General features: G+C 43.2%; 2 protein-coding genes across 3 annotated transcripts in view; both read right to left on the reverse strand.

Moving 5' to 3' along the window:
• LOC106583929 (C-Jun-amino-terminal kinase-interacting protein 3) overlaps positions 1–4,090 on the reverse strand; it is a 101,966-nt gene extending 97,876 nt beyond the window's left edge. Inside the window, exon 1 of the mRNA XM_082967868.1 lies at positions 3,679–4,090. The gene's annotated coding sequence lies outside the window, so the exon portion shown is untranslated. The remainder of the gene's footprint in view (positions 1–3,678) is intronic.
• Positions 4,091–5,212: 1,122 nt separating this feature from the next.
• Positions 5,213–22,642, reverse strand: hn1l (hematological and neurological expressed 1-like). 2 transcript variants are annotated; one of them, NM_001123696.2, is made up of 6 exons: positions 22,474–22,642; positions 21,202–21,350; positions 7,474–7,619; positions 7,315–7,357; positions 6,900–7,093; positions 5,213–5,368 (listed from the first exon to the last, which is right to left on the reverse strand). In NM_001123696.2, exons 1-6 carry the CDS (start codon positions 22,512–22,514, stop codon positions 5,309–5,311), a joined length of 633 nt encoding a protein of 210 aa, NP_001117168.2. In that variant the 5' UTR covers positions 22,515–22,642; the 3' UTR covers positions 5,213–5,308. The 2 variants fall into 2 exon arrangements, with proteins under 2 accessions (NP_001117168.2, NP_001421598.1); NM_001434669.2 differs by having other exon boundaries at positions 5,213–7,093.
• Between the last annotated feature and the right edge of the window lie 46 nt (positions 22,643–22,688).

Consider the following 22,688-nt stretch of genomic DNA (forward strand, 5'->3'; position numbering starts at 1 on the left):
TAGTAGGGTTCCAAGTAGCTCCAGGTAGCTAGTAGGCCGCGGTTAGCAGAATGGGCCTCCAGCGGACGTCGCGCCTGAGGAGCCTGTTGGAATCCTCGGGGAGATTATGTCGGTATTCCAGTCGTAGAGGATCGGCGGGGTTCTGTGCCCCGTACCGGCAGTAGAAGGGGTCCGGATTTTGTAGCCCAGGAGTGGGCTTCGGTGGTAGCACAGGAGCCCTGGCTGGGCTAGCTTCAGGCTAATTGGTGCTTGCTCCGGGATGGAAACGCTTGCCAGGAGTAGTCACCCGGGATTGCGGTTAGCTAGTTGCGAAGATCCAGATGAAAATGTTCAGAGTTTGCAGTAGGAATCCGGGGATATGTGAAAAAAAATTTAAAAATAATAATAGGTCCGTTATGCTCTGGTTTGAGTCACATTGTTCGAACTGGCGAGAGCTTTCCGAGCTAAAGGTTAGCTGATGACCACTAGCAATGGTTTGCTGACTGATAACTGGTAGGCAGTTAGCTGACTAGCTTCAGTTGAGGGATTCCAGATCCGAAGTAAATAGAAATACTTTAGGAAAAAAAACAGATCCACGCCACAGTGGGTGAGGCGGGTTGCAGGAGAGTATTTAGAAGTTGAAATATTTGAAATATTTTTAAAATATATTTTTCTTTGCATATGTAAAAAGATATATACAAGGGACACGACAGGACAAAGACGTCTGACTGCTACGCCATCTTGGATTCAAATGGGGGGGTAAATACAGGCGAATATAAGTCACCTTGTCCTAGAGATTTACAGGGTTATCAAAACGTCACGCCAGGGCAAGCCTACACGAAACACAGGCCGTATTTGTTTCTAAAATACCCTATGGAAAAAGTGAATGGTGGAATAACGATTGGAACTATTTCCCTGTTTGACCGCTAGGTTTTATGACTCATACTGTGGTACTCTATTGCAAACAGGATGCATATTTTTATTCTGTAAAGGCTTACTTTTCACTCTGTCATTTAGGTTAGTATTATGGAGTAACTACAATTTTGTTGATCCATCCTCAGTTTTCTCCTATCACAGCCATTAAACCAACTGATTTAAAGTCACCATTGGCCTCATGGTGAAATCCCTGAGCAGTTTCCTTCCTCTCTGGCAACTGAGTTAGGAAATACTTTGTAGTGACTGGTTGTATTGATATACCATCCAAAGTGTAATTAATAACTTCGCCATGCTCAAACGGATATGTCTGCTTTTTGTGAATTTCTGTGTTTGAAATTCACTGTTCAACTGAGGGACCTTACAGATAATTGTGTGTGGGGTACAGAGATGAGGTAGTCATAAAAGAAAATCATGTTAAACACTATTGTTGCACAGTGTGAGTCCATGCAACTTATGTGACTTAAGCACATTTTACTCCTGAACTTATTTAGGCTTGCCATAACGAAGGGGTTGAATTACTAAAACCAATTCCACTTTGACATTATGGGATAGTGTTTAGGCCAGTGACAGAATATCTAAATTGAATCCATTTTAAATTCAGGCTGGGTGAGTGGTGGAAAAAGTACTCAATTGTCATACTTGAGTAAAAGTAAACATATGGGTGTTTCTATAAATAAAAAGGGGCCTGTGTGTGACATCAGGGTCAACATTTCAAAATGGTTTGATATACATTTAAATATGATTTTCTGGGCCCTCACAATGTCAGCTTACCAGTACACTATAGTGTACAGAGCGAGGAAGGACAATGCAAACGCGCTCAGCCGTCTCGCGCTACCAGAGATGCCCACCACAACTGTGGTGCCCCCCCGAGACAATTTTACTAATGGAGAGATTGTCAAACTCACATGTGAATGCCAAACAGATCAAACAGTGGACAGACCGGGATCCTATCCTGGCCCAAGTGAAATGATTCCTTATGCAGGGTTGGCCTCCTGTCATGGAGGATAAGGGACAGACCTTATGCAAAGCGCAAAACTGAGCTGAGTGTGCAGGATGGCTGCATACTCTGGTGGTCCAGAGTGGTTGTTCCACCCCCTGGCCGTGCACAAGTCATGGATGAGGTCCATGAAGCTCACCTGTGTGCCTCCCGGATGAAAAGTTTAGCCAGATCTTACATCTGGTGGCCAAACATGGATCAGGACGTAGAAAACAAAGTGAAATCATGTTCTGAGTGCCAGATCAACCAGAAGATGGCGCCGCCCACGCCACTACATCTGTGGAACCACCCATGGTCCAGGCTGCACAGACTTTGCAGGCCCTGCAAAGGGCCACATGTCCCTTGTCATGGTGGACGCTCACTCCAAGTGGCTGGAGTCTTACATCATAAGCAACATCACAGCGACCACAACCATCAAAATGCTTTGGCAGGTGTTTGCAACACATGGTCTGCCTGACTCTCATGTCTGACAACGCAACAACATTTACCTGTGATTTGGCGGAGCGGGCTGTGCAGACACTGAAAGAGAGGCTCAAAAAGATGACTGGGGGAACCATCACAACTAAGCTCTCTCGGTTCTTGTTCCAGTACCGCATCACACCACAACAGGACAGGCTCCAGCTGAGATGTTGATGGGCAGAAAGCCAAAAGCTCACCTGGATCTACTGTGTCCGGATATCAAAGCATGAGTGGAACGGAAGCAGGAGAAACATGACCCCCACGCGAGGGAGAGACAGTTAAAACCCAATGACAATGTCTACATTCGCAACTTCACAAGCAGCCAACGTTGGTTGCCAGGTATCATTCTGAGTCAGAGTGGTCAAACTGACTGATGGTCGAGTCATGCGCAGACACCAGGACCACATCCGCCTGCGCTATGACAAAGAAAAGACCATGTTTGCAGACAGAACCGCGGCAGGGGGTAGTATACAAGTTGAAACCCCACAGGAAACAATATGAGGAACAGGGGCATTCAGTGGTTCCTGCTGAGGGTGATGGACTTTCTATCACAAACACCCAACCCGCTCCGGTGCCCTCACACCCAGCTCCACTGGGAGATGCCTTATCTATGTCTTGTGGCACACCACGAGTACTGCGCAGATCACAGTGTAGTCTCAAGCCTCCTGAAAGACTAACTCTGTAGTTGAGACCGAGAAACTTGTGGTGTTTGTGTTTGTTTGGAACAGCAGACTTAGTTGAATAAGGACTGTCATTTTTAGCCACTGTATTGAAAAAGTAAGAAAGAGGAAAAGTGTGTAGTGTTCCTTTCAACTCTATAGTGGCTTCCAGCTTAGGCTAAAGCCAGGCCCAGCTCTAGCTACACTTGATCCCCGAATCCACTTGTTTAACAAGCAACGCCTCATTTTCACCTAATTATCTCATTCTGAAAATTAACCACATACTGTAGATGGAAAACAGTTCACAGATAGTTCGTTAGCTAGTTAACATTTCAGATTGCCAGGGTCCAGTAAGCAACTAACGCGTTATAACTTGAAGAATGGCAAGGAGTCGTATACCAGTTAATAGTATAGCGAATTGGTTAGGTTACTAATGTTAGCTCATCTGATGTTATAACTTTAACTAGCTAACGTTAGCTGTCTGACTTCATTAGCCAGCTAATTTTCACACACCAAACTCAATTATTTGATCAGTTAAGTTGGCTAATGTTCCTCAACATTTCTCTGGCTAGCTAACGGAGAATTCGATCCAGCTAGCAAGATACTTGACAATGCTAACACGACTTGTTCTACCAGTTTCTCCCTCACCTCAAACTTTCCAAATGCCAGTTGTTTTTCCAGTTACAGCTCATGAAGTACGCTTCATCATCCCAGTCTCCGTGGTCAGGCTTCTCACCTACCTCTTCGTTATCGTTCAAGGGACACGCTGCTGTTAACTGTCAAACTGCCTTTCCACTCTCCGCTCTTTCCAGAGTGCACGCTGATGCTGTAACTATCAAATTTGTTGTCTCGTCAGTGGCGTGCTGCATTCTGTTATGTGAACGACTGGCTGAGCCTTGGATACAGCCAGTATTGGTCCAAAACGTGCATCACTCGTTCGCATACAGCTCGTAGTCAACCAAAGCCCCCCAAAAAAACTTTTCTCAACGGCTCTACATGAATCACGTAGGTCACCTATTTTGGATTCAAAACGGCGAATTTCGCCGAAAGGTACAAGTTTGCATTCCTGCAAGAAGTCTGCGACGTTCAGAATGAGACTGATATGAGGTAATGATTGATGTGACTTATAGATATAATTTATGTAATCTTGAGTTAATTCGGGAGATGTAACTCGTTAAACTTATTCCATTAGTTGTTATGTGATAACCATTAAACATAGTTGATTCGATAAACACGTCATCACATTAATCAGTCATATCACGACACCATTTTTTATTAAATTCACTGGGGATGGTTCTTCCCTTCCTCCACTGGTTCAGCCTCATTCGTCAAGTCCTGGTATTATAAAGCAGCACCCTCTGGTGGTCCAAGTTGGAACTATATTCTCCTTGTGGCTAGTCTGAATACCAGTATGTTTGTGCCATCATGCAACTCCTTGTCATGCCAAACATGTACAATGGTACTGACAGTGAATGGAAATAAGTTGTAAACTCAATTGATCTCAAAAGCAGCCCAAATTCCCAAGGCCAAGGTATTAGACTGCCTCTATGCACGTGAGGGTGGCCGGCGTAACTCCATGAGACATCTGTCATGTGAGATGAACCACCTTACTCCAACAGAAGTCAAAATACATGTGATTATATTATAGTGATAAAGGCCTAGTTTGTGTTTAGAATATTCAAGCATGCCTTGACATTACACACAAGGGTAAATTAGACTTTAGCAACCGCCAGAGGAGGAAATTAGCATACAGCAGCCATAAACACAACAATAAAAACAATCACATGTAAACTCAAAGTACTTTCATTTTATAGTTGTTCAAGGTTGAATGAACTAAAGAATCAGTGAATGGAATTTCCATCATGACATTTCTTGCATTGAGTATTGACAACACCTACAATAAGGGGTGTGCCAGATATCCTATTTCAAGAAGCTAACAGAGGATGAACCCTCCCAATGTATTAATCTGGTTTGTATTCACTAAACACTAAAGTGGGCCAAAATGGAGGAACTGACTACCTGAACTAAAAATAACTTGTTTTTCACTGCAAAACCTTTGCTACAGTGTACACTAATAAATACAACCCTTAGGCTGAAATTGCAAATTGTGATGATTCCATTATTTAATCAATATTGACACCGCCAATACCTAAGCCATGAAAACAGCAAAATAGACAAAAGATGATAGTCTGAAAATAAGTTTTATTGCAATACACAGGTTATTTTTGCTTTTCCTCTGCTGTGAACTTTGCCTGCCAGGCACTCCAACACTCAGGGGTTATGGCACCAGGAGACCTTGAACAGGGGCGCGTTCCAGACTGCATACAAACCGGCCACACTGCACAAATCAACGAATGATTTAATACCACGCCATCTACAGTCAGTTGATGCAGCTATTAACCAGGTTTCCATCCAACCTTTTTTTGAGAGTAAAGTAGGTCCCATTTAACTTGTATTTTTTATTCAGTACATGGGAATTTAATGGCAAAATAAATGTTTATTTGCACTAAGTCATTACGCACAGCCTTTAATATATGCTGAACTCAAGACTTCCACCAAAGTCTTAAAAGGTTTATACGTTGACGAGAAACTAGCCATACTGGTTACTGACATGTTAAAACGCTTATCCAGGCTTTGTAAGAAATGGTGCGCAACTGCTACGTAGGCAGCCTGGAACGTGGTGCGGTGTATGGGTGGCTAAGGGTTCCTTAGGGTCTCCCAAGTCCCCATCTGTATTTTGACCAGTCATTTACTATTCCAGAGTTCACTTGTGTACAGCAGACGTTTTAATTTAAAACAGAGGCCTCCCCGAGTGGATACAATCCTCTAACAGCAAGCAATGGCAACAGACCAGGGAACAACCACAACACATTCAGCCATTTGCATGGGCGATATATAAAATCATAGTGGAATTTCTTCCGAAGAACAAGAACTTTGGGGGTGTGCAATGCATCATGGGTACTGCCCATAGCTCTTTGCTTTGCATTCATTAGTTAGTCGATTTTTTGCTTTTTTTCCCTGAACAGGAGTTTGTTTCTGGCTGCAGACAGAAACTCAAGATAGGTTTGATTATTAGTGGAGAGAGAGAAAAGGAGTGTGATGAAATGGAGGACAGAATGAGCATGATATAGCGATACCTGTTAACAAACTGACAGTAAAGAGGGATTTTGATCACTTAAGGGCTTACTATGACAACCATTTGCATGGGCAACAAATAGATCTCAATGCCGACACAGCTGAGTCATACTCGGAATTCCAAATGGATGCCAGTGATTGACTAAAATGAACCTTTGTAATCAACACAATAACATTTAAAACCATGTAATACAAAAAAATAACATTTACAGCAAGAAATAGAACCCTTGCAATGAATAAGGAATTTAACCATTTTGAATGATTGGACAGGAATTTAGCCTGTAAAAATGATTGAGATGATTTTCTTCCTGCTTGATAGCAACATAATCTAAAGAATCTAAAATGAACAGGGGGAGGTTAGGTCAAGAATGGGTTAGATTAGAAAGTGCAACACATGGAAGGACAGAGTGAAAATGGAAAATGAACAGAACAGAGAATAGTGGTGTGCATGGGTTGTGTCCCAAATGGCTCCCTGTTTCCTATACAGTCCACTAATTTTGACCAGGGACCATAAACTTGTTTCTGTAGCGTGAGGCTGCTTGATGTACAAGTACACCCCCTGGACAGGACAAGAGATGTGCTCCTGCCCTACGTGCCATTCTGTCTTGGACAAGGGTTACTTACGTATATAGGGAATAAGGTGCCATTTGGGATGCATGCATGAATAGAGATGGGATGAAGGAGCTGGATCAGTAGAAGACAACACTAGACTTCCCTCCTGGGGGGTTAAGGACCTTGTTGTGGGAGCGGGGGCGGGGGCCGAGGTGGGGCTCATGGTCCTTCAGTGAGAGCTCACTAAGGGAGGCCTCTGGCTTCTTGGCCGAGGGAGCAGGCGCAGTCTCCACCGCTGCTTTGGTGGGAGTGGGGGGAGGGGAGGCGACATTCTCTTCCTTCTCCTCCTTGGCCGGAATCTCCTTCGGCAGAGGAGCTGAGAGCGAAAGGGAGAGAGGGATAAGAGAAAAGATTAGAAACCAAGTTAGATTTACCTGGTACCAAAACATCTTAAAGAAACCATTGTGTAATTAATAATTATGCAATTATTAAGTCATTATTATCATTAGCTTGGTCAACAAGTCATTTCTAGTAACTGCCTGGCAGACAGCGGGCTGTAAAGTGGTAGCCAGAATCCATTATCCATGTCAAACTCACCTGGGGGCTCGGGTATGGGACTTTCACCCACAGAAATGTTGTCCTAGGAATAATAGGGAGAACATGTCAATATAGCCTACACATCATGCAAATTAGAAATCCATAACCATTAGTGATTTGGAATGGGAGAGACTGGGGGACAAGGATGGTCTGGATTACCTTTGGCTTGTTGGAATGGGCTTTGTCAGAGGGAGGGGCGCTCTCTAGCCCCCAGAAGATGTTGCTAGTGTTGCCGCCTGGGGGTACGGGTCTCCGTTGCTCGGCTGGGGCATCTGGAGAACCAAATATCCCACTGCTTTTACCCCCTGCATCGAGGAAGGAAAGCGAGTCAAATATTTTTTACATGCACCAGGAATTTGACCTGGTGAAATGGCGCTGTCAACGCCTTAGAATAGAATACAGAAAGAACAAAATAATTTACAAGGCATTAAAGTTGAACATTATTGAAGGCATTGAAGAAAAGACAGACAAGTCAAATCTCCACACCCCAACCACTTTTTTGTGATTAACATTTCTATTGAATTTTCACTACTAAAACTTCTTATCTGACCAATTACTGGCAACATGACGACTGTACTCCCTCCAACCAAATTGAACCAGGCCTCAAACCTCCACACACAAAGCCCAGTCCTACCCTCATTATGCGATAGGTATGGTGAAGAGCTTGTTGCACAGCCTGGACTGACATGAGGCATTAAATTTCGCAGTAAGATAACATTTCAATATCTGGGCGTGTGCAGAGACAATAGAAACTCATGGTTAAATTAAAATATGTTATCATCTCTGACTCCTGGCCTCAATATAGACATATTGATCCAGTCATGTGATGTCACTAGATTACATGTGGCCCAAACTTCGTTTAACTAATGAAAATCTCAGTCACCATTAGGAAAATTTGCTGGCAGAAATTTTAAATTCACCGGACAGCCATATGCATCATGTGTGTACCGCATTAGGGCGTCCACCCACGGTACTCAAATTCACATTTAGATTATTGTAATTAATCTTAACAGAATAGAAATTAGCCTGTACATTTCTAATAAAAAAATTATGACATTCTTATACCAACATGACAGGTTTTACTGAAAAGCAAAACATTGCCCGTTGCGTCTTCATCCCTGCTATAAATCATAAATGGAACAGTTGAATAAAGAAAACATTTAGTCTAGAAGAACAAGTCACCTCCATAGTAATAAAACTTCAAAATATAATATTAGTATAATATACACTGAACAAAAATATAAAAACCCAACAAGTTTAAAGCTTTGACTGAGTTATAGTTCATTAACTCAGCAAAAAAAGAAACACCCTTTTTCAGGACCCTGTCTTTCAAAGATAATTCGTAAAAATCCAAATAACTTCACAGATCTTCATTGTAAAGGGTTTAAACACGGTTTCCAATGCTTGTTCAATGAACCATAAACAATTAATGAACATGCACCTGTGGAACGGTCGTTAAGACACTAACAGCTTACAAAACAGTAGGGAATTAAGGTCACAGTTATGAGAACTTAGGACACTAAATAGGCCTTTCTACTGACTCTGAAAAACACCAAAAGAAAGATGCCTAGGGTCCCTGCTCATCTGCTTGAACGTGCCTTAGGCATGCTGCAAGGAGGCATGAGGACTGCAGATGTGGCCAGGGCAATAAATTGCCATGTCCGTACTGTGAGATGCCTAAGACAGCGCTACAGGGAGACAGGACGGACAGCTGATCGTCCTCGCAGTGGCAGACCACGTGTAACACCTAAACATCACACCTGCGGGACAAGTACAGGATGGCAACAACAACTGCCCAAGTTACACCAGGAACGCACAATCCCTCCATCAGTGCTCAGACTGTCCGCAATAGGCTGAGAGAGGCTGGACTGAGGGCTTGTAGGCCTGTTGTAAGGCAGGTCCTCACCAGACATCACCGGCAAAAACGTCGCCTATGGGCAGAAACCCACCGTTGCTGGACCAGACAGGGCTGGCAAAAAGTGCTCTTCACTGACGAGTCGCGATTAAGTCTCACCAGGGGTGATGGTCAGATTCGTTTTAATCATCGAAGGAATGAGGGTTACACCGAGGCCTGTACTCTGGAGAGGGATCGATTTGGAGGTGGAGGCCCAATGTATGGATTTCACGTGACTGGGAATACAGATATCGGTTGGTCACAGATTCAGGCAAAAAAAAAAAAAAAAAATCTAAAAATTTTTTTTTTAAAAAGAGTAGGGGAATAGACAACAAAATTAATCACATTTATTTATAAAAGCCCTTTTTACATCAGCTGATGTCACAAAGTGCTATACAGAAACCCAGCCTAAAACCCCAAACAGCAAGCAATGCAGATGTAGAAGCACGATGGCTAGGAAAAACTCCCAAGAAAGGCAGGAACCTAAGAAGAAACCTAGAGGAATCAGGCTCTGAGGGCTGGCCAGTCCTCTTCTGGCTGTGCCGGGTGGAGATTATAACAGTACATGGCCAAAATGTTCAAACGTTCACAGATGACCAGCAGGGTCAAATAATAATAACCACAGTGGTTGTAGAGGGTGCAACAGGTCAGCACCTCAGGAGTAAATGTCAGTTGGCTTTCAAAGCCAATCATTCAGAGTTAGAGACAGCAGGTGCGGTAGAGAGAGAGTCGAAAACAGCAGGTTAGCACATCCGGTGAACAGGTTAGGGTTTCATAGCCGCAGGCAGAACAGTTGAAACTGGAGCAGCAGCACGACCAGGTGGACTGGGGAGGAATTATCAGGCCAGGTAGTCCTGAGGCATGGTCCTAGGGCTCAGGTCCTCCAAAAGAAGAGAACGAGAGAGAGAATTAGAGGGAGCATACTTAAATTCCCACAGGACACCGGATAAGACAGGATAAATACTCGAGATAACAGACTGACCCTAGCCCCCCAACACAATCTATTGCAGCACAATTACTGGAAGCTGAGACAGGAGGGGGTCGGGAGACACTGTGGCTCCGTACGACTATACCCCTGGACAGGGCCAACCAGGCAGGATATAACCCCACCCACTTCGCCAAAGCACAGCCCCCACAACACTAGAGGGATATCTTCAACCACCAACGTACTACCCTGAGACAAGGCCGAGAATAGCCCACGAAGATCTCCCCCACGTGGGGGGCGCCAACCCGGACAGGAAGATGACAGAGACGTACCCCTCCTAGGGACGGAATGGAAGAGCAGCAGTAAGCCAGTGACTCAGCCCTCATAATAGGGTTAGAGGCAGAGAATGCCAGTGGAGAGAGGCGAACCGGCCAGGCAGAGACAGCAAGGGTGGTTCGTCACTCCAGTGCTTTTCCGTTCACCTTCACACCCCTGGGCCAGACTACACTCAATCATGGGACCTACTGAAGAGATGAGTCTTCAATAAGGACTTAAAGGTCGAGACCGAATCTGCGTGTCTCACGTGGATAGGCAGACCATTCTATAAAAATTTAGCTCTTTAGGAGAAAGCCCTGCCTCCAGCTGTTTGCTTAGAAATTCTAGGGACAGTAAAGAAGGCTGCATCTTGTGACCGTAGTGTACGTATGTGCGGCAGGACCAAATCGGAAAGATAGGAGCAAGCCCATGTAATGCTTTGTAGGTTAGCAGTAAAACCTTGAAATTAGCCCTAGCAGGAAGCCAGTGTGTAGAGGCTAGCGTTGGAGAAATATGATACACATTTTTGGTTCTAGTGAAGATTCTAGCAGCCGTGTTTAGCACTAACTGAAGCTCATTTAGTGCTTTATCCAAGTAGCAAGAAAGTAGAGCATTGCAGTAGTCTAATCTAGAAGTGACAAAAGCATGGATGAATTTTTATGAATCATTTTTGGACAGAAAGTTTCTGATTTTTGCAATGTTACGAAGATGGAAATAAAGCTGTCCTTCATGCAGTCTTTATGTTCGTCAAAAGAGAGATCAGGGTCCAGAGTAACGCCGAGGTCCTTTACAGTTATATTTAATCTGGTTACTACTCCTGCCCAGTAACTAGAATATGCATATAATTGTTTGATTTGGGTAGAAAACACCCTAAAGTTTCTAAAACTGTTTGAATGGTGTCTGTGAGTATAACAGAACTCATTTGGCAGGCCAAAACCTGAGACGATTCCAAACAGGAAGCGCTCTCTGACCATTTCATGGCCTTACTGATCATCTCTAACAAAAACAGGGGATCTCTGGCATGACGTGACATTTTCTAACGCTCCCATAGGCTCTCAGAAGGTGCCAGAAAGCTGAATCGTGGCTTTGCAGTCCATGGCTGAAAAACAGTAGCGCATTTTGATAGTGGTCGATCTGAGGACAATGGGACGGGGCGCGCGTGCCCGAGTCGACTCCATGTTTACTTTCTCTCTTTGAACGAAAACCACCACTCCCGGTCGGAATATTATCGCTTTTTTAACGAGAAAAATGGCATAAAAATTGATTTTAAACAGCGGTTGACATGCTTCGAAGTACGGTAATGGAATATTTTGAAATTTGTCACGAAATGCGTCGTGCTCGTGACCCTTATTTACCCTTCGGCTAGCGTCTTGAACGCACGAACAAAACGCCGCTATTTGGATATAACTATGGATTATTTTGAACCAAACCAACATTTGTTATTGAAGTAGCAGTCCTGGGAGTGCATTCTGACGAAGAACACCAAAGGTAATCAAACTTTTCTAATAGTAAATCGGAGTTTGGTGAGTGCCACACTTGGTTGGTGTCAAAATAGCTAGCCTGTGATGGCTGGGCTATCTACTTAGAATATTGCAAAATGTGCTTTCACCGAAAAGCTATTTTAAAATCGGACATATCGAGTGCATAAAGGAGTTCTGTATCTATAATTCTTAAAATAATTGTTCTGTTTTTTGTGAACGTTTATCGTGAGTAATTTAGTAAATTCACCGGATGTTTGCGGGGGTATGCTAGTTCTGAACGTCACATGCTAATGTAAAAAAGCTGGTTTTTGATACAAATATGAACTTGATTGAACAAAACATGCATGCTTTGTATAACATAATGTCCTAGGGTTGTCATCTGATGAAGATCAAAGGTTAGTGCTGCATTTAGCTGTGGTTTGGGTTTATGTGACATTATATGCTAGCTTGAAAAATGGGTGTCTGATTATTTCTGGCTGGGTACTCTGCTGACATAATCTAATGTTTTGCTTTCGCTGTAAAGCCTTTTTGAAATCGGACAGTGTGGTTAGATTAACGAGAGTCTTGTCTTTAAAAATGCTGTAAAATAGTCATATGTTTGAGAAATTGAAGTAATAGCATTTAAGGTATTTTCGAGTAACGCGCCACGGGATTCCACTGGCTGTTGAGTAGGTGGGACGCAAGCATCCCACCTAGCTCATAGAGGTTAAAAGTAAAACATTTGCCACCATCCACTTCCTTATGTCTGAAACACAGGCTTCCAGGGAAGGCAATTTTGTGGCTTCACCATGTTTCATCTAACTGTACAGCTGTGTATCGTCCACATAGCTGTGAAAGTTAACATTTCTGAATGACATCACCAAGAGGTAAAATATATAGTGAAAATAGTGGTCCTAAAACGGAACCTTGAGGAACACCGACATTTACAGTTGATTTGTCAGAGGACAAACCATCCAGAGACAAACTGATATCTTTCTGGCAGATAAGATATAAACCAGGCCAGAACTTGTCCATGTAGACCAATTTGGGTTTCCAATCTCTCCAAAAGAATGTGGTGATTGATGGTATCAAAAGCAGCACTAAGGTCTAGGAGCACGAGGACAGATGCAGAGCCTTTGACGCCATTAAAAGGTAATTTACCACCTTCACGAGTGCAGTCTCAGTGCTATGGGGTATAAAACCAGACTGAAGTGTTTCATATACATTGTTAGTCTTCAGGAAGGCAGTAAGCTGCTGCGCAACAGCTTTCTCTAAAAATTTTAAGAGGAATGGGAGATTTGATATAGGCCGACAGTTTTTCATATTTTCTGGGTCAAGGTTTGGCTTTTTCAAGAGAGGCTTTATTACTGCCACTTTTAGTGAGTTTGGTACACATCCGGTGGATAGGGAGCTGTTTATTATGTTCAACATAGGAGGGCCAAGTACAGGAAGCAGCTCTTTCTGTAGTTTAGTTGGAATAGGGTCCAGTATGCAGCTTGAAGGTTGAGGCCATGACTATTTTCATCAATGTGTCAAGAGATATAGTATTAAAAAACGTGTCTCCCTTGAAAGAGGAGTCCATAATTTTCTTTCTAATGGTCATGATCTTTTCGTCAAAGAAGTTTATTAATGTATCACTGCTGAAGTGAAAGCCATCCTCTCTTGGGGAATGCTGCTTTTTAGTTAGCTTTGCGACAGTATCAAAAAGAAATGTAGGATTGTTCTTCTTTTCCTCAATTAAGTAGGAAAAATAGGATGATCGAGCAACAGTGAGGGCTCTTCGATACTGCACGGTACTGTCTTTCCAAGCTAATCAGAAGACTTCCAGTTTGGTGCAGCGCCATTTCCGTTCCAATTTTCTGGAAGCTTGCTTCAGGGCTCGGGTATTTTCTGTATACCAGGGAGCTAGTTTTTTATGACAAATATTTTTGGTTTTTAGGGGTGCGACTGCATCTAGGGTATTACGCAAGGTTACATTAAGTTCCTCAGTTTGGTGGTTAACTGATTGTTGTACTCTGACATTCTTGGGTAGGTGGAGGGAGTCTGGAAGGGCATCTGGGAATCTTTGGGTAGTCCGAGAATTTCTAGCACGGCTTTTGATGATCCTTGCTTGGGGTCTGAGCAGATTATTTGTTGCGATTGCAAACGTAATAAAATTGGGGTCCGATAGTCCAGGATTATGAGGAAAAACATTAAGATCCACAATATTTATTCCACGGGACAAAACTAGTCAGTATCTGGTGTGACCACTATTTGCCTCATGCAGCATGACATCTTCACATAGAATTGATCAGGCTGTTGATTGTGGCCTGTGGAATGTTGTCCCATGTCGGGTGAGTATGTAGGCCAAGGAAGAACTGGGACATTTTCAGCTTCCAGGAATTGTGAACAGATCCTTGCGTCATGGGGCTTTGCATTATCATGCTGAAACATGAGGTGATGTAAGCGGATCAATGTCACAACAATGGGCCTCAAGATCTCGTTACAGAATCTCTGTGCATTGAAATTGCCATCGATAAAATGCAATTGTGTTCGTTGTCAGTAGCTTACACCTAACCAAACCCAAAGTTGATATCAGCAAACCACTCTCACACACGACGCCATAAATGCAGTCTGCCCGATACAGTTGAAACCGGGATTATTCAGTGAAGAGCACACTTCTCCAGCGTGCCGAAGGTTAGCATTTGCCCACTGAAATAAGTTACGACACCAAACTGCATAACAGGTCTAGACCCTGGTGAGGACCATGAGCACACAGATGAGCTTCCCTGAGATGGTTTCCGTTTGTGCAGAAATACTGCATTTGTGCAAACCCAGTTTCATCAGCTGTTCAGTGGCTGGTGTCAGACGATCCCGCAGGTGAGGAAGCCGGATGTGAAGGTCCTGGGCTGGCATGGTTACACGTGGTCTGCGGTTGAGAGGCCGGTTGGACATACTGCCAAATTCTCTAAAATTAGGTTGGAGGCAACTTATGGTAGAAAAATGTATATTAAATTCTCTGGCAACAGCTCTGGTGGACATTCCTGCGGTCAGCATGCCAATTGCATGCTACCTCAAAACTTGAGACATCTGTGGCAGTGTTGTGTGACAAAACTGCACATTTTAGAGCAGCCTTACATTGTCCCCACCTTTATTTAACCAGGTAGGCCAGTTGAGAACAAGTTCACATTTACAACGACGACCTGCCCAAGATAAAGCAAAGCAGTGCGACAACAGAGTTACACATGGGATAAAACCACAATAGAAAAATAGAAAATGTACAGTGTGTGCAAATGTAGTAAGATTAGGGAGGTAACAATATCGGATGAGGTAATTGGGTGGGCTATTTACAGATGCTCTGTGTACAGGTACAGTAAGCTGCTCTGACAGCTGATGCTTAAAGTTAGTGAGGGAGATAAGTCTCCAGCTTCAGTGATTTTTGCAATTCATTCCAGTCATTGGCAGCAGAGAACTGGAAGGAAAGGTAGACAAAGGAGGTGTTGGCTTTTGGGGATGACCAGTGAAATATACCTGCTGGAGCGCATGCTACGGGTAGGTGATGCTATGGTGACCAGTGAGCTGAGATAAGGCGGGGCTTTACCTTGCAAAGACTTGTAGATGACCTGGAGCCAGTGGGTTTGGCAACGAATATGTAGCGAGGGCCAGCCAACGAGAGCCAGCCAACGAGAGCATACAGGTCGCAGAGGTGGGTAGTATACGGGGCTTTGGTGACAAAACAGATGGCACTGTGATAGACTGCATCCAATTTGTTGTAGTTGGAGATGGACATTCTTGGTGGCCTTCCTAAGCCAGGATTCAGACACGGCTATGTAATGATCACACTGTTTAGTCAGCTTGTTGATATGCCACACCTGTCAGGTGGATGGATTATTTTAGCAAAGGGATGTAAACAAATTTTTGCACCACATTTTACAGAAAAAAGCTTTTTGTGCATATGGAACATTTCTGGAATCTTATTTCAGCTCATGAAACATGGGACCAACACTTTACATGTTGCGTTTATATTTTTGATCACTGTAATTTTGCAAACTCCCTGTCCTATAGGCTACTTGTATGAACACTTTAATAAATAACAAAATCGCTGTTTTCAAATTCAATTTGGGCCTCTTAATTGAATTTCCTTTACACCTAATTTAAAATGTTCATGCCTAATAAATAAAACATGGCTGTACATGTAACAGTGTAGGTCTCTTCGCCCCAACCCGGGCTCAAACCAGGGACCCTTGCACACATCAACAACTGACACCCACTGAAGCATCGTTACCCATCGCGCCACAAAAGCCGCGGCCCTTGCAACGCAAGGGGAAACCCTACTTCAAGTCTCAGAGCGAGTGACGTCACTGATTGAAATGCTATTAGCGCGCACCACTGCTAACTAACTAGCCATTTCACATCGGTTACATACACAAACATGGCTGTATATTTGCAATGCTCCTGTGAAATGAGGCCTACGCCACGCATTAACGAAAGCACATGTTTCCAAAGCTCAAATGATATCGCACTCTTTACAGTTCTCCTGGAAGATGTTAATAAATGTTGTGTTTATTGTAATTTGAACTGTGGGGGGGGGGGGGGGGGGGGGGGGCGTGACTTGTGTGATATACAGTGCATTCGGAAGGTATTCCGACCAGCTGCCTTTTCCCACATTTTGTTGTTAGTCTTATTCAAAAATGTAATCAATCCCCCCCCAATATCCCATAAGGACAAAGCAAAAACAGTTTTTTTTTTTGAAGTTTTTGCAAATGTATTTATAAAATAAAAAACAGAAATACCTTATTTACATAAGTATTCAGACTAGGGCTGGGCGGTATGCTGTATTTTACTATATACCGGTATTGATGCATGGACCGGTTTGGGTTTTTACTTTACCTTCTATAACAGTATTTGAATGTTTGGTTTGTTAAATGTGATACGCCGCGTGTAACGTCCATTTTTATAGTTTACTCTACTTGAGCCATTACTCTCCGCTATCCCTCTCTCTATGCCGCTTTCAACACAGACCTAATCCCACCTCCTGTCACTCAAGGAGCACATTTGTTGTTGCTTGACCACGAGACACTTATGGTCAATGCAGCACATGCAAAAATGTTGATGACAACGACGTTGTTTCCACTTTGATCTTAATATAAATCCACAAGATTTATATAAATCACAAAATGAGTTTGTGTTTCTTACATCTGCAAACAACTAGTTTGTATTTTCTTAGCAAATTAAGCTAAATCGTGTTAGCCACTAATGCTAATCGCTAGTTAGCTGGCTAGCTAAGTAAAAGTACTGAGTCAGAGCAAACGTAGCTAGATAAAACAACCTGATACCAGTACTGGTGGAGGCTTAAATCAGCATGTTGATTGTGCAACAGTATCTTCTAAATCAAAGAGGAATATGCGAAGCATGAATATGTTGGCTATATGAATAAAGATTTAATGTAACCAAAGATTATAAGATCCCCTATGAAACAATGAACATCAATTTGGTTCCTACCCTGTCACAAGAACTCGTCCATGGCATTGTCATTCATTGTCATGTCAAACAATGTGTTTAAAGTGCTCACTATTATTTATATTCTAACTATAGAATTATAAACATTCCATTTCCACGATTCCTAAAGTTCACCCAAGTGTTTATTTTATTTTATTTTTTTATTTATTATTTTTTAGATTAAAACATTAGGTTAAAATTAAGGCCTAGTATTTCTGCCCATATCGTGGCCGCGTGGAAATGATCTTAAATGAGTGCAGGAAATTATTTTGGGTTTAAGTTGAACCGTATAAAACAATCCGAACGGAGAAAGACCGATTGAAATTGTGTGTGGTGTATATACATACGCCACCCTAGGGTCACGCACTACGCATAAAGCAAATTTGGAACTCTTAATCAAAAACATGAAATAACATCAAAAATTTGAATCATATTTTGGCCATGTCACCCAGCCCTAATTCAGACCCTTTGCTATGAGACTCGAAATTGAGCTCAGGTGCATCCTGTATCCATTGAACATCCTTGAGATGTTTCTACCTTCTGTAAATTCAATTGATTGAACATGGTTTGGAAAGGGACACCTGTCTATATAAGGCCCCACAGTTGACCGTGCATGTCAGAGCAAAAACCATGCCATGAGGTTGAAGGAATTGTCCATAGAGCTCTGAGACGGGATTGTGGCGAGGCACAGATCTGGGGAGGGTACCAAAAATTGTCTGCAGCATTGAAGGTCCCCAAGAACAGTGTCCTCCATCATTCTTAAATGGAATAAGTTTTGAACACCCAAGACTCTTCCTAGAGCTGGCAGCCCAGCCAAACTGAGCAATCAGGGAAGAAGGGCCTTGGTCATGGAGGTGACCAAGACCTGATCAGGCCTTTATGGTTGAGTGGCCAAACAGAAGCCACTCCTCAGTGTATTTTATTTTTTTTATTTTTTTTTATTAAAAAAGCGCAACAATCCGCTTGGAATTTGACAAAAGGCACCTAAAGATCTCTCAGACCATGAGAAACAAGATTCTCTGGTCTGTTGAAACCAAGATTGAACTCTTTGGCCTGAATGCCAAGCGTCACATCTGGAGGAAACCTGGAACGATCCCTACTGTGAAGCATGGTTGTGGCAGCATCATGCTGTGGGTATGTTTTTCAGCGGCAGTGACTGGGAGACTTGTCAGGATCGAGGCAAAGATGAACGGAACAAAGTACAGAGATCCTTGATGAAAACCTGCTCCAGATCGCTCAGGACCTCAGACTGGTGTCAAGGTTCACGTTCCAACAGGACAACAACCTGATCCTGGACTTGAACCTGATCGAACATCTCTGGAGAAAGCTGAAAATAGCTGTGGAGCAACGCTCCCCATCCAACCTAACAGAGCTTGAGAGGATCGGCAGAGAATGGGAGAAACCCCCCCAAACACAGGTGTGCATCATACCCGAAGAAGACTCGTTGCTGTAATCGCTGCAAAAGGCGCTTTAACAAAGTACTGAGTAAAGGTTCTGAATACTTAAATGAGGTATTTCCACTTTTTATTTCTTTTCAAACATTTCTGACTTTTTTTGGCTTTGTCATTATGGGGTAGTGTGTGTAGATTGATGAGGGGGAAAAATACAATTGACTTTAATTTTAGAATAAGCATGTAATGTAACAAAATGTGGAAAAAGTCAAGGGGTCTGAATACTTTCCGAAAGCACTGTACGTGGCTAGGTCTGTTTCCACTATAGGCAATTGACTGCCTAGTGATTGCAACTGATGTGAATAGTTGGAAACGATGTTTGATTTCCAAGTGCTGCTAAATTGAATTGCACCAATTGCGCATGATGCACATCATTACTCTAGTCAATACATTTCAAATCTTTACACTATACGACACAGGGGCAGTATATCTTGCCTAGGGCGGCAGCAGAACTGATAGGGCCCGGCCTGAAAAACACAAATTTACTAGCTAATTTACTAGCGTTTCGCCAGACCTGGGCCTGCTCAAAGTTAGCCGTTGCTGTGGGAAATCAAAATTGTTGAACTCCTTGGAGGAACTTGCAATGTGCATCAGCCTCGTTACTTTGTCCTCAAGAAAGTGTGATCTTGAATTCGTCTATACTCTGTTTTGGAGAAAGAATCCCCTCTCGGTGGTATCACTGGAAACAGGGATTATCAACATGGTTTCCAATGGATTAAAAAAAAATCCCGGACAATTTGGCCGGCCACCATTTTCTTTATCGGCTTTTCACTTATTTTTTTGCCAAAAGGCGGCATTTACCAGCTAACGAAAACCCTGGCCAGCATGTAATCCTACACTGGAGTCAACAATGAAGAGGCTGGGCTGTGGCTCTTGAGCACCCAGTTATTTCACCGCATGGAACGACAATGGCCTACTACTGATTGTTACTAGGCTAGAATAGAAGCTTCAAGTTCCTTTGCATACACGTCACTGACGATCTGAAATGGTCCACCCAGACAGAGTGTGGTGAAAAGGGCACAAGAGCACCTCTTCAACCTCAGGAGGCTGAAGAAATTTGGCTTGTCACCCAAAACCCTGACAAACTTTCACAGATGCACAATTGAGAACATCCTGTCGGGCTGTATCACCGCCTGGTACAGCAACTGCAACGCCCACAACTGCAAGGCTCTCCAGAGGGTGATGCGGTCTGCCCGACACATTACAGAGGGAAAACTACCCGCCCTCCAGGACCCGATGTCACAGGAAGGCCAAAAAGAACATCAAGGACAAGATCCAGCCGAGCCACTGCCTGTTCACCCCGCTATCATCCAGAAGGCGAGGTCAGTCCAGGTGCAACGCTGGGACCGAGAGACTGATAAACAGCTTCCATCTCAAGGCCACCAGACTGTTAAAAAGCAATCACTAGCACGTTAGAGGTTACTGCCCTATCTACAAAGACTTGAAATCACTGGCCACTATAATAATGTAACACTAGTCACTTTAATAATGTTTACATATTTTTGCTTTACTCATCTCATATGTATATACTCTATTCTATTCTAATGTATTTTAGTCTATGCCACTGACGTTGCACGTCCTAATATTTATATATTCCTTAATTCCATTATTTTACTTTTAGGTTGTGCGTATAGTGTTTTGTTGTGAATTGTTAGATATTACTGCACTGTTGGAGCTAGAAACACAAGCATTTCGCTACACCAGAAATAACATCTGCTAAACTGGGTATGTGACAAAATAAATTTGATTTGGCTGGTTGAGTCTTGTGACACTGAAGTCACCAGATAAAATAAGTGACCTGTTCAATACACACACACACACACACACACACACACACACACACACACACACACACACAGCAGCATGTCAATACAATCCAAACATGATTTGGGGAAGAGATGGTGAGTCAGTTCACACTCATCAATGGCTCCTTTTTTAACCTTAAAAAAGCTAATGTAGCACCTTAGTGGCAGTTTTCACACCACACAGACCTGAAAAGGCTCTGACAGCTCCAGAACCAGGGAGGGAAGTCGTTGCCTGTCTGATTGGCCAGTCAGGGGCCCTCTCACCTTGTAGGAAGACATAGGAAGCATCTTCCCTTTCCACACTGACCTGAACTGTACTTTCCTGGCTCTGATATTTTCCTTTCACATAGTCCTTTCTATCATAGTTCCAACATCCTTTCATGGTTCCAGCATCTATGGTGGATGCGTAACCTTTATTCTGTATTAAGGACTAAAATAACAGACTGCCACTCAATGTTTGGATGCATAACCAGGCCAGAGCAAAACAGCTTGGATCAATTCAGCCCAGTAGTGTGAAAAGGGAATTTGTATGCCCAGTAAGGGGCCTTCTCTCTCTCACCTGGGGGGTTGGTTCGCCTGATGACACCCTGGGGCTCTGGTGGGGCGAAAAGGTTGGAGGCCATCTTGTGGGGCCGTCTCGACGCAACTGCTTCTCCCTCGTAGCCACCGAACAGGTCACTGGAGACACCTCCGGGGGGACGCAGGACTCTGAAAAGGAAACATCAGAATCATGTTGGTTCACTTAGTGGTTCCTAACCTTTTTTGGTTACTGTACCACCAAATGAATTTTGTTCTGTCTGGAGTATCCCTGGAGTACCCCCTTATGTGCTTTACCAGCAGGCCTATGGTCTCATGAGTCTTCTGAAGTACCCCCTGTGGATAGGCAAAACACACTGTGGCTTCCTTGTACCCCTGGTTGGGAACCACTGATGTAGAGTATATAGCCTGATGTAGAGTATATAGGCCAAACTCTGTCAGCATTCATCATATACAAAGGCAGGCAGTGCCTGGGATAATATGATTAGAGAATGTTCCATAATGAAAACGTGCATATAGCAAAATCTAGGAATAGAATATGCGGCATGCACAGCTTCTTATATAAGACAGGCCACAAATGGTGGCTGTGGCCACATTAGCTGTGGCTAAAGACCAAATAATCTAGTTATCGGCTAATTGTACTACAGTATGACTGCAGGCTACATAGGCCTGCTGACCTAAATAAACTGTTTAAAAGTCACATTTATTTGTGTAACGTTAGCTGATCACAACTCAACACAGAACACATATTTAGCCAGTTAACGTTAGCTGGCTGTTCTTGGAATGTTCGCAGGGGGGTTAGACAACCATAGCTGACCGCGCAAAAAAAAACAGTGAAATATGCCCAATTACCATTACTTTTTCGAAATAGGTTGTTTGTAGACGGGGTGTGGGTGACTGTGCCTGTTTTGAAAATGCAAGCAACAAGAGAACAATGAGCGTCATATCGCTGGCTACGATGTAAAAAAAAAAAAATTCTAATAAAATTCCACGAGCTACCATTTCCGCAGCCCCCCCAAAAAAAACAAACAAACCCCAAAGCCCATAAGGACCTACCTAGCTGTTATCAAACGAAAAGTTTACTACTGACAAAACGGAATAAACATTGTATCACTAAATTGTCTTATAACTAGTTAACGTTAGTATCATCAAAGTGCCATCTAGCTAGCTAACGTTATACTTCTTACAGGCTCGCGGCCAATGAGCATAAGGCGTAGCTTTCAGGAACATAGCCAGCTAGTTGCTTGAATTTTGCCTGCTGCAAATAAAACCTGTGGATGCAATTTCGTGTTACCTTGAACTTGGCTTTGCGCCATTATCGAGTCCTGAAAACATGTTCGTCGAAGTCATTGTGATGACTGTCTTCGTGTGGGGGGAAATTAATGTCGTAGCTAGCTCAATTTTTTAAAAAGTTTTGTTGGTTGCGTGTTGCCCTTCCGAAACCGGGCAAAGCCCCGCCCAACTGGATAGGACGAGCCAGCAATGGGAAGAGCCTCAATGGTCAAAAGC

This window comes from Salmo salar, chromosome 23, assembly GCF_965601325.2.
Source record: "Salmo salar chromosome 23, fSalSal1, whole genome shotgun sequence".
In the NCBI taxonomy this organism is placed as follows: domain Eukaryota; kingdom Metazoa; phylum Chordata; class Actinopteri; order Salmoniformes; family Salmonidae; genus Salmo; species Salmo salar.